A 14011-nucleotide genomic window follows, 5' to 3' on the forward strand; every position below is an offset into this window, starting at 1 on the left:
CTCCCACAGCGCGGCGGCGCTCCCTCACTGCCTCTCCCACAGCGCGGCGCTCCCTCATTACCGTCCCCGGGAAGGTGCGGCGCTCCCTCTACCCTGAGCGAGCAGGTCAGGCCCAGGTGCGGGGCCGGCAGGTCTGTGCCTGTCGCGGGGGCGGGAGGAGGAGGGAACGGGGTGGAGAGGTAAAGGGCAGGGGGGAGGGGTAGGGGCGGGGTGGGGCGGGACGGGACGGGCGGGCAACACCGGGCAAGAGCAGCGCCCGCAGCCGCCAACAGCCGCGCCATGGCCCGCCTGCCCCAGCTTGCCCTGTCGGCAGCGCTCGGCGCCCTCGGCATCCTCGGTATCGTTCTGCTCGCTGCCACCTCCCGCGACCAGCCCCAGCCGCCCGTATACAAGGTGAGGCCGCACCTGCCCGCGCCCCGAGAGGGAGAGGGAGAGGGGGAGAGAGGGAGAGAGGGGCGTGTGAGGGGGAGAGGGGGGTTTGACGGAGGGGAGAGAGAGGGATGAGGGAGAGGATGGTGAGGGGGGGGCTCCGGCTTGGCGCCACCACGGCGGAGGGTCGCGGGGCGGATGGGCGAGCATCAGTTCTCGGGAGACGGGCCGAGTGTGGTCGCAGAGCCGGGGAAGCGGCCGCGAGCACCGGGAGAATCGCTCGCGATTTCCTGTCTTTGGCGATTAATTGGGTTTGTGCAGCCGGCGCCGCGCTTCCTGCTCGCCGCTCTTCTCCTCTCCTCTACTCTCCCTCTCCTGTCCTCTCCTCTCCTATCGTCTCCTCCCATGTCCTCTCCTCTCCTCTCCTCTCCTGTCCTCTCCTCCTCTCCTCCTCTCTCTCCTGTCCTCTCCTCTCCTCTCCTCTCCTCTCCTCTCCTCTCCTCCTCTCTCTCCTCTCCTCTCCTCTTCTCTTCCCTCCTCTTCCCTCCTCTTCCCATCTCTCCTATCCCTTCTCCTCTCTACATCTGCACCCTCCGGGCCCGACCAATTCTGTTCGCGCCGATTACCCGCCCCGCCCGGACGCCCTCAGCGAGCGGCCCGATAACCCCCTCCCCCAGTGAGGGAGGTCGTTCGGCCGGCACAGCCCGCCTGGCTCTCCCTCTGGGGAACACGGTCCCTCGGCGCGCGCGCCCTGTCCACCCCCAGTAGGGGGAGGGGAGGGAAGGGGGGTGCAGAGGCGGGGGGATGTAGGCTAGAGGTGGGGTGGGGGGAGAGGGGGAGTGGGGTGGGGGGTGTGGAGGGATGTAGTGTAGTGTCTCAGTCGGAGGGGGGTGGGGCTGAAAGACACCGGGTAGACAGCGAGGCAGCGCGGTTGGAGTTTGGGGTCGGAGGGCAGTGTGGAAGGTTCGCTGTGTCGTGGGGTCCGGGGGGGGAGATCGGTGGGTCGGACGGCGGCAGCCCCGCCCGGACTGTCTGACCCACCGCCACTGGAGGAGGGGGGGGGGGGCGCGCACGGGGCGTGACAACACCCCCCTTCACCCGGACCTTGTGTCCCCCGTGGTGCCGGGTTGTTATTCACGGATAATAATATCCAGAGACAGAGCAGGTGGAGGCTGTTATGTTGAAACGGTCCCGAGAGAGAACTAACTACAGGCGGTGTTGTTGGAATAACGGGACCAGGGGCGCACGGTGAACGCCAGGCCTTGGGGAGAGGGGAGGACATGTTGCCGGGTCCCGGAGAATGACCGCCCGGGGAGGGGGGGTCGTGAGAGACAGAGAGCGGGTAAACAAGCAACAGGAATGTCAGTCGCACAGGGCCTGGGTATACGGTGAGAGGGCGGGTGTTTCAAGGACATGGCGAGGTGACGAGAGGTGGGTGCAGGGACTGTGATGAGGGGAGGGGAGGGGATGGGAGTGGAGGTGAGGTGAGGGGAGGGGAGGGGGGGTGGAGGTGAGAGGAGTGGAGGGGAGGTGGGTGCGGGGACGGTGCTGCTGTTGTGGTAGGTGCAGCATACCCAGCACCATATCAGCATTGATGTATAAGAATATCACGGTGACATATCACCCATATGCAGCCGGGTGCAATTAGCTAGGACGGCACAGACACGGTGGGCCGAAGGGCCGTTTCGCTGCTGTACTGCTCCATCTCAGATGGTGAAGATGGAAACATAGAAACATTGAAAATAAGTGCAGGGGGCCATTTGGTCCTTCCAGCGAGCACCGCCATTCATTGTGATCATGGCTGATCATCCACAATCAATAACCCGTGCCTGCCTTCTCCCCATATCCCTTGACTCCACCAGCCCCTAGAGCTCTATCTAACTCTCTCTTAAATCCATCCAGTGAACCGGTCTCTACTGCCCTCTGTGGCAGAGAATTCCACAAATTTACAACTCTGGGTGAAAACGTTTCTTTTTTCTCATCTCAATTTTAAATGGTCTCCCCTTTATTCTAAGACTGTGTGTGTGACCCCTGGTTCTGGACTCGTCCAACATGGGGAACATTTTTCCTGCATCTAGCTTGTACAGTCCTTTTATAATTTTATATGTTTCTATAAGATCCCCCTCATCCTTCTAAACTCAAGTGAATACAAGACCAGTCTTTCCATCTATGAAGCCACTGGACTAATACATGATGCATCGTTACAGCGCCAGAGCCCGAGTTCGACCCTAACCACAGGTGCTGTCTGTATGGAGTTTGCATGTTCTCCCTGTGCCGTGTCAGTTTCCACCGGGTGCTCCAATTTCCTCCCACACTCCAAAGTTGTATTTGGCCATGTTTTGGACGTCACCATGGATGGTGCTTTAGTCCTTACAGGCGGTCCCATTCTCCCTCTCTCTCCCCTCCAGTGCCGGCTTTCTCGATGTCGTTGATCAGCGCGCCAGCTCCCTGCCACTGCATCGAAATAAAGCCCAAGGCAGGCCCTTCTCATCTCCTCCAACCATCTCTGTGGAATTCTCTGCCTCAGAGGGCGGTGGAGGCCGGTTCTCTGGATGCTTTCAAGAGAGAGCTAGATAGGGCTCTTAAAGATAGCGGAATCAGGGGATATGGGGAGAAGGCAGGAACGGGGTACTGATTGGGGATGATCAGCCATGATCACATTGAATTCGAAGGGCCGAATGGCTAATCCTGCACCTATTGTCATTATCTCGGCTCCAATTCCAACTCGCTCCCCTGTCTGCCTTGCATCATTCGCAAGACTGGGGCGTTCCCGGAGGCGCTGGGGGAGAAGGCGTTGAGGGGGATGGGGGGGGGGGGGGGGGGGGGGGGGGGTGGGGATGGGGGGGGGGGTGGGGGGGGGGTTGGGGGAGGGGGGGGGGGTGGGGATGGAAAAAACACGGACTGACAAACAGTTCCCAGCAGTTGCTTTGGGCGGGCGCCAGACGAGTGTAGAATGGAGAAATGAATGAACTGAGACCCATTGTATGAACTACAGTCATTCCTTCTCTCACTGAAGGTTGAGAGCCCGGGGGCTGGAAGCGTTGACCAAGGGTGGCGTGTGACCACGAGACACAGAGACTGGGTGGGGACAATAGCCGGCTCTGCTGGGACATCATTCATACACGACATCATTGGAGCAACCCCGTGCAATCCTCCAACACAACACGCTACAGAGAACCCGCTGGCCCTGTTCCACACGGCCAGTTACACATTGCCACACTGATGTAGTTCAGTTTAGTTTGGTTTAGAAATACAGCGCGGAAACAGACCCTTCGTTCCACCGAGTCTGCGCCGATCAGCGATCCCCGCACACACACACACACTAGCACACTTACACTTATGCCAAGCCAATTAACCTACACACCTGTACGTCTTTGGAGTGTGGGAGGAAACCCGGGTCTCCGGCGCTGCAAGGCAGCAGCAGATCCGGACATGGCCCTCAGTCCATGCATCGTGTGGCCGGAACGGCATGCCCACTGCTTGCCCTCCTCCCCTCCTTTCCCACTGCCCCACCCGGACCATCACAGTGACCACTCCCCACCCCACATGACAGGTTTAGAGGGATGTGAGCCAAACACGGGCAGGTGACTAGTGTAGATGGGACATGTTGGTCAGTCTGGACAAGTTGGACCGAAGGGCCTGTTACCGTGGGACTCCTGTACTAGCCAGTTTCCGGATTGTACCAGTGACAGCGTTGCTCGTGGGTGTCATACAAATGTTGACACAAAATGCTGGAGTAACTCAGCGGGACAGGACAGGCAGCATCTGTGGAGAGAAGGAATTGGTGACGTTTCGGGTCGAGACCCCTTCAAACAGCCTTGACGTGGTCATCAGCAGGCAGGCGAAGGGACTTTGGCCTTATGTCGGAACTGTAAAAGTGAGAACATGAGCACGTTGTCAGTTATGGATGGATCTAGTGAGAGCATCGTTGCCCGGGTAACGACGACTCGCACACGAAGGTGAGGCCGGAGCTGAGAAACTGTAGGTTTCCTGACCGAGCTGCACCCGGGTAGATGGGGTTCCAGCACTGGACACTGGACTCTGGACACTGGACTCTGGACGGACACGGCAGCTGCTGCACAAATGACCAAGTGCTGGAGGAAGTCAGGAGGTCAGGCAGCATATGTGGAGGGGCTGGATGGATGATGTTTCTGGCCGGGACCTGTCGTTGGACTTTAGAAGGCGAGACATCAGTGAGAGTAGAATGAGGGCGGTAGAGTTGCTGCCTCACAGCGGCAGAGACACCGGTTCAATCCTCACCTTGAATGCTGTCTGTCCGTCGTTTGTACATTCTCCCTGTGACGGCGTGGGTTTCCTCCGGGTGCTCCGGTCCCAGCCCCCCGTTAGTGTATTCCTGTTATGTTTCTGTATCTCCCTCTCTCTCCCATAGTGGTGGTTGGGCCGGCCTGCTCTGGTCTGGTATGGTCTAGTCTGGTCTGGTCTGGTTCGGCCTGCTCTGGTCTGGTCTAGTCTAGTCTGGTCCACTCTAGTCTGGTCTGGTCCACTCTAGTCTAATCTGGTCTGGTCTACTCTAGTCTAGCCCACTCTAGTCTGGTCTGGTCCACTCTAGTCTGGTCTGGTCTAGTCTAGTCTGGTCCACTCTAGTCTGGTCTGGTCCACTCTAGTCTGCTCTGGTCTAGTCTAGTCTGGTCCACTCTAGTCTGGTCTGGTCCACTCTAGTCTGGTCTGGTCCACTCTAGTCTGGTCTGGTCCACTCTAGTCTGGTCTGGCCTGGTCCACTCTAGTCTGGTCTGGTCCACTCTAGTCCGGTCTGGTCTGGTCCACTCTAGTCTGGTCTGGTCCACTCTAGTCTGGTCCACTCTAGTCTGGTCTGGTCCACTCTAGTCTGGTCTGGTCCACTCTAGTCTAGTCTGGTCTGGTCCACTCTAGTCTGGTCCACTCTAGTCTGGTCTACTCTAGTCTGGTCTGGTCTGGTTCAGTGTTTCTCTCTCCCCCCCACAGTACGGGGTGGTGATTGACGCCGGGTCCACGCGCACCACCATCTTCACGTACAAATGGCCGTCGGGGAAGGAGAACAACACCGGCATCGTCAGCGAAACCGGCAGCTGCCAGGTGAAAGGTAACGGCCGACCCCGACCCCGACCCCGACACACCGGCCATTCGCTGACGAGGGGGAGCCCTGGAGCAAGGGGCGCTGGAGTGACCGAGCCGGGAAAGGGGGGGGGGGGGGAGCGGGGTCCCGGGTTTGGCATGGATGGACACTGACCAGGATGGTCAATGAGCCTCCGGCCAATGGCAGCTCGGCATCGGGGGGGGGGGGGGAGACGGGTGGGGGCGAGGGACGGGGGTGGGGGAGAGTCTGGAGGAGGGTCAATGGGGTGGGAGGGGTCAGGAGAGAGGCATGCGGGGAGCGGACTAGTCAGACGCCTCCTTTGGTGGCCGGGGGTGGGGGGAGGGTTCTGGTTCTGGGGGGGGGGGGGGGGGGGGGGGGGGGGGCATTGCAAGGGGAGGAGGAAAAGGAGGTCGGGGGGTGTGACGAGGTCAGGGGACGGATGTGGGGGCGGACTGATTGACCGCTGCTGCCCACAGGCCCGGGGATCTCCAGTTACGCGGCGGATCCAGCGGCGGCGGGCCGCAGCCTGAGGGCGTGTCTGGAGCAGGCTGAGCGGTCAGTGCCATCAGTGAGGCTGGGCGACACCGTGCTCTATCTGGGGGCCACCGCCGGCATGCGGCTGCTCAAGTAAGTGACCATCCTGGTCAATGCCGAGTGTCCAGCCAGGACAAACCCCGGTCCCCGCACCCGCAATCACCACACTCTCTCCGCGGAGGAAGGAACTGCAGGTGCCGCTTTAAAACCGAAGATAGACACAAAGTGCTGGAGTAACTGAGCGGGACAGGCAGCGTCTCTGGAGAGAAGGAATTGGTGACATTTCGGGTCCTGCTGAGTTACTCCAACTTTCTGTGTGGGCTGATTCACTAATTTAGTTTAGTTTAGAGATACAGCAGGGAAACAGGCCCTTCAGCCCACCGAGCCCGCGCCGAATGATCCCCGCACACGGACACTATCCTACACACACTCGGGACAATTTACAGTTTCACAGAAATCCAATTAGTGAGTGCGAGAGGCAACCGGAGAAAACCCACGCATGTCACGGGTAGAGCGTGCAAACTCCGTACAGACAGTACCCGTGGTCAGGATCGACCCCAGATCTCTGGCGCTGTGAGGCAGCAACTCTACCGCTGCACCACCGTGCCGGTAATGTCAGAGAAACTTTATTGCCAGATGTACTCAAGACGGGGAAATGCTCTGTTTTTGCACAAAACCCGTAAACTTACCTGAGCGGGACTTACCTGTCGCCATGACCCCAGCGCCCACAACGTGACGTAAAGCTCATCATCACCCCCCCCCCCCCCCCCGTGTATTCGCCCCCTCCCCCACAGGCCCACCACCCCCCCCCCCCCCCCGTGTATCCCCCCCCCCCCCCCCCGTGTATTCGCCCCTCCCCACAGGCCCACCGCCCCCGTGATCTCCCCCCCCCGTGTCTTGCAGCCTGACCCCCCCCCCTCCCCGTGTGTTGCAGCCTGACCGACCCCGGCGCCGCGCAGGACGTCCTGACCGCCGTCAACAACACGTTACGCACGACCCCTTCAACTACCGCGGGGCGGCGGTGCTGACCGGGGCCGAGGAGGGGTTGTTCGGCTGGGTCACCGCCAACTACCTGCTGGAGAACTTCATCAAGGTGAGGGGGGTGGGTGTAGAGGAGGGGGGGGGGGGGGAGGGGGAAGGAAGAGAGAGATGGGGGGATGAGAATGGGGATGGGGGGGGATGAGAATGGGAGAGAGACGGGGGGGAGAGGAAAGGGGGGAGAGTGGAGTGGGGGGGGGGGGGGGGGGTATAAATAGAGTGGAGGAGGAGAGGGAGGGGGCACGGAGCCGGTGCGGGGTCGCGGGAGTGTGATTGTTACAGTACAAGGATAGACACATAATGCTGGAGTAACTCAGCGGGACAGGCAGCATCTCTGGAGAGAAGGAATGGGCGAGGTTTCGGGTCGAGACCCTTCTTCAGACTGAGAGTCAGGGGAGAGGGGAACGAGAGGTATAGACGGCGCTTTGGAGAAATGAATGGAAGAAATGCAGAACGCAAGATGATCAAGGAAAGGCGGAGCCTACAATGGTCCATTGTTGGCTGTGGGGAAGATGGTAACGAGTTATACAGACAGTGAAACTCAACAGGCCAACTCGCGGGAGGACAGAAGGATGTGTGTGTGTATGACTAGGATGCATAGGGACTGAGAGAGAAATAGAGGGAGAGCAAGGGTTATCTGAACTTAGAGAAGCCAATATTCAGACAGCTGGGATGTAAGCTGCCCAAGCGAAATATGAGGTGCTGCTCCTCCAATTTCCGCTGGGCCTCACTCTGGCAATGGAGGAGGCACAGGACAGAAAGGTCAGATTGGGAATGGGAGGGGAAGGGACAGGTGTTGCATCTCCTGCGGTTGCAGGGGAAGGTACCAGGAGAGGAGGTTTGGGTGGGAAGGGACGAGTTTACCAGGGAGTTTCGGAGGGAGCGGTCTCTGCGGAAAGCAGAAAGGGGTGGAGATGGGAAGATGTGGCCAGTTGTGGGATCCCGTTGGAGGTGGTGAAAATGGATACATACTGCTCGTTTCCCTCTCTCCTGTCTGCATGTAGAAGGGTCTCGACCCGAAACGTCACCCATTCCTTCTCTCCAGAGATGCTGCTGACTTGCTGAATTACTCGAGTGTAGACCGGCATTTGTAGTTCCTCCATATACATGTTGTCTGTTGCAGTGGGGGGAAGAGTGTGTGTGGGGGAGATTGGGGGTGAAACGGGGCTGGGGGGGGGGGGGGAGTGGGGGGTGAAACGGGGCTGGGGTACGAAGACGAGGATGGGGGACCCGGTGTGACTGACGCCCCCTCTGTTTACAGTACGGGTGGGTGGGCCGCTGGCTCGACCCCGCCCGCAGCACGGTGGGGGCGATGGACCTCGGGGGGTCGTCGACACAGATAACCTTCGTGCCGGGCGGGGCGGCGCCGGAGAGCGGACAGCGGCTCCAGCTACAACTCTATGGACGTCGCTACTCGGTTTACACGCACAGCTACCTGTGTTACGGCCGCGACCAGGCGTTGCGGAGTCTGTTGGCCGGGGCGCTGCAGGTGGGCGCCAGGAACGCGGGTCTGACCGCTCCCTCCCTACCCCCAAGGCTCCAAACACCAGCCCTGCCCGTGGGGGGCGGGTCACTGAGAGGGGGTGAGGGGTCACTGAGAGGAGGGGGGTGAGGGGTCACTGAGAGGGGGTGAGGGGTCACTGAGAGGAGGGGGGGTGAGGGGTCACTGAGAGAGGGTGGGGTGAGGGGTCACTGAGAGGGTTGGGGTGAGGGGTCACTGAGAGCGGTGGGGGTGAGGGGGTCACTGAGAGGGGTTGGGGTGAGGGGTCACTGAGAGGGGTGGGGGGTCACTGAGAGAGGTTGGGGTGAGGGGTCACTGAGAGGGGTTGGGGTGAGGGGTCACTGAGGGGTGAGGGGTCACTGAGGGGTGGGGGTGAGGGGGTCACTGAGGGGTGGGGGTGAGGAGTCACTGAGGGGTGGGGTCACTGAGGGGTGGGGGTGAGGGGTCACTGAGAGGGGTCGGGGTGAGGGGACACTGAGGGGTGGGGGTGAGTGGTCACTGAGAGGGGTGGGGTGAGGGTGAGGGTGAGGTGTGCCCGTGGGTCTGACCTCTCTCTCCTCTACTCTCCATCAGACCCAGGACCCCAACGCCACCGTTCTCATTCCGTGCATGCCGCTGGGCTACAACGTGTCGCTGCCACAAAGCCACGTGTACGGCAGCCCATGTACCGCGGACCAACGCCCCCCCGGCTACTCCCCCGACGCCACGATCACCTTTAGAGGCTCCTCCAACGCGGCGGCCTGCCGCCTCTCCGTCCTCTCTCTGTTCGACTTCGCCTCCTGTAACCACAGCCACTGTGCCTTCAACGGCGTTTACCAGCCGCCTGTGGCCGGGAACTTCATGGTGAGTTGCGGCCGCTCCGCTCCATCCCTGGGGCGAGGGTTCTATCCCACTGTGAGGTCCGTGTAGCTACACCCTCCATCTCGGTGTCCACTCGCTCCCCACCACTGACATCCGCTTGACCCATCGTTGGTGACCACCGTCTCTCCCTCCTCCCCTCGTCCGCGAGGTCACATGTTCCCCCCGCAGTTACACCACCAACCTCGGCGTGGACAGACTTGGCAGCTTGACCTCAAGAGCAAATCACCCCTCTCCCGACAACAACCCTGACCTTTATTACCTGACCTCCCCCCCGCCTGCGCTGCCCTTTCACCAATGACCTTCGGTGCCCTTTGACCAATGGCATTCAATGACCTTTGACCAATGGCATTCAATGCCCTTTGACCAATGACCTTCACTGCCCTTTGACCAATGACTTTCACTTCCTTTTGACCAATGACCTTCACTTCGCTTTGACCAATGGCATTCAATGCCCTTTGACCTTCACTGCCCTTTGACCTATGACCCTCTGTGTGCCAGGCTTTCGCCGCTTTCTACCACACGGTCAACTTCCTGGAGAAGACCACGGGTCAGCACGTGACGTCACCGGCCGAGCTGCTGGAAGCTGCGGACAGTGTCTGCAACATGGACTACAGCACGGTAACGGCTCAGTGGGGCGGGTCAAGCCGCGGCCTCGTGTGTGTCGGTCTGGTCAACCCCGTTACAGCAAGGGTGTGGAGGCTATGGCGAGGGTGCAGAGATTGACCAGGATAATGCCCATCCTAACCCTAGCCCTAATGCCTGACCCTAACCCGAGCGCTAACCCTAATGCCTGGATTAGGGGATATTTGCGGGAAGAAGAGGTTGCAAAAAATTGGTTGATTTCCCAGAAACATAGAAATTAGGTGCAGGAGTAGAGGCCATTTGGCCCTTCGAGCCTGCACCGCCATTCAATATGATCATGGCTGATCATCCAACTCAGTATTCCGTACCTGCCTTCTCTCCATACCCCCTGATCCCCTTAGCCAGAAGGGCCACATCTAACTCCCTCTTAAATATAGCCAATGAACTGGCGTCAACTACCCTCTGTGGCAGAGAGTTCCAGAGATTCACCACTCTCTGTGTGAAAAAAGTTCTTCTCATCTCGGTTTTAAAGGATTTCCCCCTTATCCTTAAGCTGTGACCCCTTGTCCTGGACTTCCCCAACATAGGGAACAATCTTCCTGTATCTAGCCTGTCCAACCCCTTAAGAATTTTGTAAGTTTCTATAAGATCCCCCCCTCAATCTCCTAAATTCTAGAGAGTATAAACCAAGTCTATCCAGTCTTGTTCATAAGACAGTCCTGACATCCCAGGAATCAGTCTGGTTAGCCTTCTCTGCACTCCCTCTATGGCAATAATGTCCTTCCTCAGGTTTGGAGACCAAAACTGTACGCAATACTCCAGGTGTGGTCTCACCAAGACCCCGTACAACTGCATTAGAACCTCCCTGCTCCTATACTCAAATCCTTTTGCAATGAAAGCTAACATACCATTCGCTTTCTTTACTGCCTGCTGCACCTGCATGCCTACCTTCAATGACTGGTGTACCATGACACCCAGGTCTCGCTGCATCTCCCCCTTTCCCAATCTGCCACCATTTAGATAATAGTCTGTTTTCCCGTTTTTGCCACCAAAATGGATAACCTCACATTTATCCACATTATACTGCATCTGCCAAACATTTGCCCACTCACCCAGCCTATCCAAGTCACCTTGCAGTCTCCTAGCATCCTCCTCACAGCTAACACTGCCCCCAGCTTAGTGTCATTCGCAAACTTGGAGATATTGCCTTCAATTCCCTCATCCAGATCATTAATATATATTGTAAATAGCTGGGGTCCCAGCACTGAGCCTTGCGGTACCCCACTAGTCACTGCCTGCCATTGTGAAAATGACCCGTTTACTCCTACTCTTTGCTTCCTGTTTGCCAGCCAGTTCTCTATCCACATCATTACTGAACCCCCAATGCCGTGTGCTTTAAGTTTGTATACTAATCTCTTATGTGGGACCTTGTCAAAAGCCTTCTGGAAGTCCAGATACACCACATCCACTGGTTCTACCCTATCCACACTACTAGTTACATCCTCGAAAAACTCTATAAGATTCGTCAGACATGATTTACCTTTCGTAAATCCATGCTGACTTTGTCCAATGATTTCACCACTTTCCAAATGTGCTGCTATCCCATCTTAATAACTGACTCTAGCAGTTTCCCCACTACCGATGTTAGACTAACTGGTCTGTAATTCCCCGTTTTCCCTCTCTCTCTCCCCCTCCCTTCTTAAAAACTGGGGTTACGTTTGCTACCCGCCAATCCTCAGGAACTACTCCAGAATCTAAAGAGTTTTGAAAGATTATTACTAATGCATCCACTATTTCTGGAGCTACTTCCTTAAGTACTCTGGGATGCAGCCTATCTGGCCCTGGGGATTTATCGGCCTTTAATCCATTCAATTTACCCAACACCACTTCCCGGCTAACCTGGATTTCACTCAATTCCTCCAACTCCTTTGACCCGCGGTCCCCTGCTATTTCCGGCAAATTATTTATGTCTTCCTTAGTGAAGACGGAACCAAAGTAGTTATTCAATTGGTCCGCCATATCCTTGTTCCCCATGATCAACTCACCTGTTTCTGACTGCAAGGGACCTACATTTGTTTTAAATAATCTCTTTCTTTTCACATATCTGAAGCGTCAGAGGCGATGGGGAGAGCGAGATACAGAGTCACAGAGACACAGATACACAGAGTCACAGATACACAGAGTCACAGAGTCACAGAGACACAGAGTCACAGAGATAGAGTCACAGAAACATATCTGAGGAAGGATGTGCTGGCTCTGGAGAGGGTCTCGAGGAGGTTTACAAGAATAATTCCAGGAATGAGTGGGTTAACATATGATGAGCGTTTGTCGGCACTGGGCCTGTACTCGCTTGAGTTTAGAAGAATGAGGGGGGACCTAATTGAAACTTACAGAATGGTGAAAAGCATGGATAAAGTAGATGCGGAGAGGATGTTTCTACTTGTGGGAGAGTCTAGGACCAGAGGTCATAGCCTCAGAATTAATGGACACTCGTTAATGGAGACGAGGAACTTCTTTAGTCGGAGGGCAGCTAATCTGTGGAATTCATTAGCACACGGGGCTGTGGAGGCCAAGTCAGTGGATATTGTTTAAGGCAGAGATAGATAAATTCTGAATTAGAACGGATGTCAAAGGTTATGGGGAGAAGGCAGGAAAATGGGATTAGGAGGCAGAAATCAGCCATGATTGAATGGCGGAGTGGTCTCGATGGCCGAAATTCTACTCTTATAACTTGTGAACCGCATCTCCTCCCCAGCCTTCCAGGACCATTCAATCGGGACATTTAGTTTCCGGGGAGTGGGGGGGTGGGGTGAGAGGTGGGGTCAGGGTTCACTGCCCCTGGTCCGGGCTGCCTTGCAGAGTTGCCGGTTGTCAGGGTTTGTGCTTTCTCCCATTTCTTCTCTCCAGAGATGCTGCCTGAATGCTGAGTTACTCCAGCATTTTGTGTCTATCTTTGTTGCTTTCTCCAACAGCTGAAGGAGAGAGCGGCCGGGACCCCGGGGAGGTGGTTGGCAGATTATTGCGCCATGTCCCAGTACGTACACGCACTCATCACCAGTGGATACAAGTTCGACAACAAGTCCTTCAGCAACATCGCCTTCCAGAAAAAGGTAGTGTGACCTCTCACCACAGCGCCGCCTTCAATCTCCCCCTCTCCCTCTCCCCCCTCCTCTCTCCCCCCTCCTCCCCTGTCCGTCTGCCGATGCCATTTGGACCCCATAGTGCGCCCAGCGCCTGACCCACCAATCGCTGCATGTCTGGGTCGGTGCCCCGGCCAGCCGGGATGGGGGGGGGCGATCGTGTCAGCTGTGCCCGGAGAGACGATGACCACCGGTTGGTCATGAACCAGCCGCTGGTTCTTGGGTCCTCCTGCAATAGAACAGAAGCAAACTCTCCCCCCCTCTCCTCCTCTCTCTTATTTTCTTTCTCCTGGTTCTCTCTAATCCGTTTCTCTCTTTATGATGGACCATCTTGGTCGGTATGGGCTTGCTGGGCCGAAGGGCCTGTTTCCGTGATGTGTTGACTGTGGCTCTCTTCCCTTAAACCCCCCCCCCCCCCCCCCCCCCCCCGCGTGTTGTTGTGGTGCCCCCCCCCCCTACGCCGTGTTCCGTGTTACAGGTGGATGGGGCCACTGTGGGCTGGGCACTCGGCTACATGCTGAACCTGACCAACATGATCCCACCTGAGCGGCCGGATTACCGCAAGGTGCAGCTGGTGGGCGCCTGGTGGGTTGTCATCGTCATCTTCATCCTCGTCATCCTCGCCGCCGTCCTCGTCTTCGTGCTCTTCTCCGGCTCCATGAAGAACGAGTCCGGCATGTTATAGCGGGCCGAAGGGCCGCACCCTCTCCCCACCACATATCCCCCCCTCCCCCCCCACTCTCTCGTCCACCCCCCCCCCCACATACCCCCCTTCCCCACATACCCCCCTCCCCCCACATACCCCCCTCCCCCCCACATACTCCTCCTCCCCCACATACCCCCCTCCCCCACATACCCCCCTCCCCCATCCTCTCGTCCACCCCCCCCACATACTACCCCCCTTCCCCACAT

General features: G+C 57.7%; 1 protein-coding gene across 1 annotated transcript; it reads left to right on the top strand.

Annotated features, from left to right (window-relative positions):
• The first annotated feature begins 222 nt into the window (after positions 1-222).
• On the top strand, positions 223-13835 carry LOC129712186 (ectonucleoside triphosphate diphosphohydrolase 2-like). Its single transcript, XM_055660448.1, is given in 10 exon segments — positions 223-393; positions 5332-5449; positions 5920-6070; positions 6912-6970; positions 6973-7070; positions 8277-8504; positions 9090-9359; positions 9876-9995; positions 12932-13069; positions 13578-13835. Coding segments are annotated over 10 exon segments (1503 nt in total). The 5' UTR covers positions 223-279; the 3' UTR covers positions 13785-13835.
• Positions 13836-14011: the final 176 nt, after the last annotated feature.

The sequence above is a fragment of the Leucoraja erinacea genome, chromosome 31 (genome assembly GCF_028641065.1).
Source record: "Leucoraja erinacea ecotype New England chromosome 31, Leri_hhj_1, whole genome shotgun sequence".
NCBI classification, from domain to species: Eukaryota; Metazoa; Chordata; class Chondrichthyes; order Rajiformes; family Rajidae; genus Leucoraja; species Leucoraja erinaceus.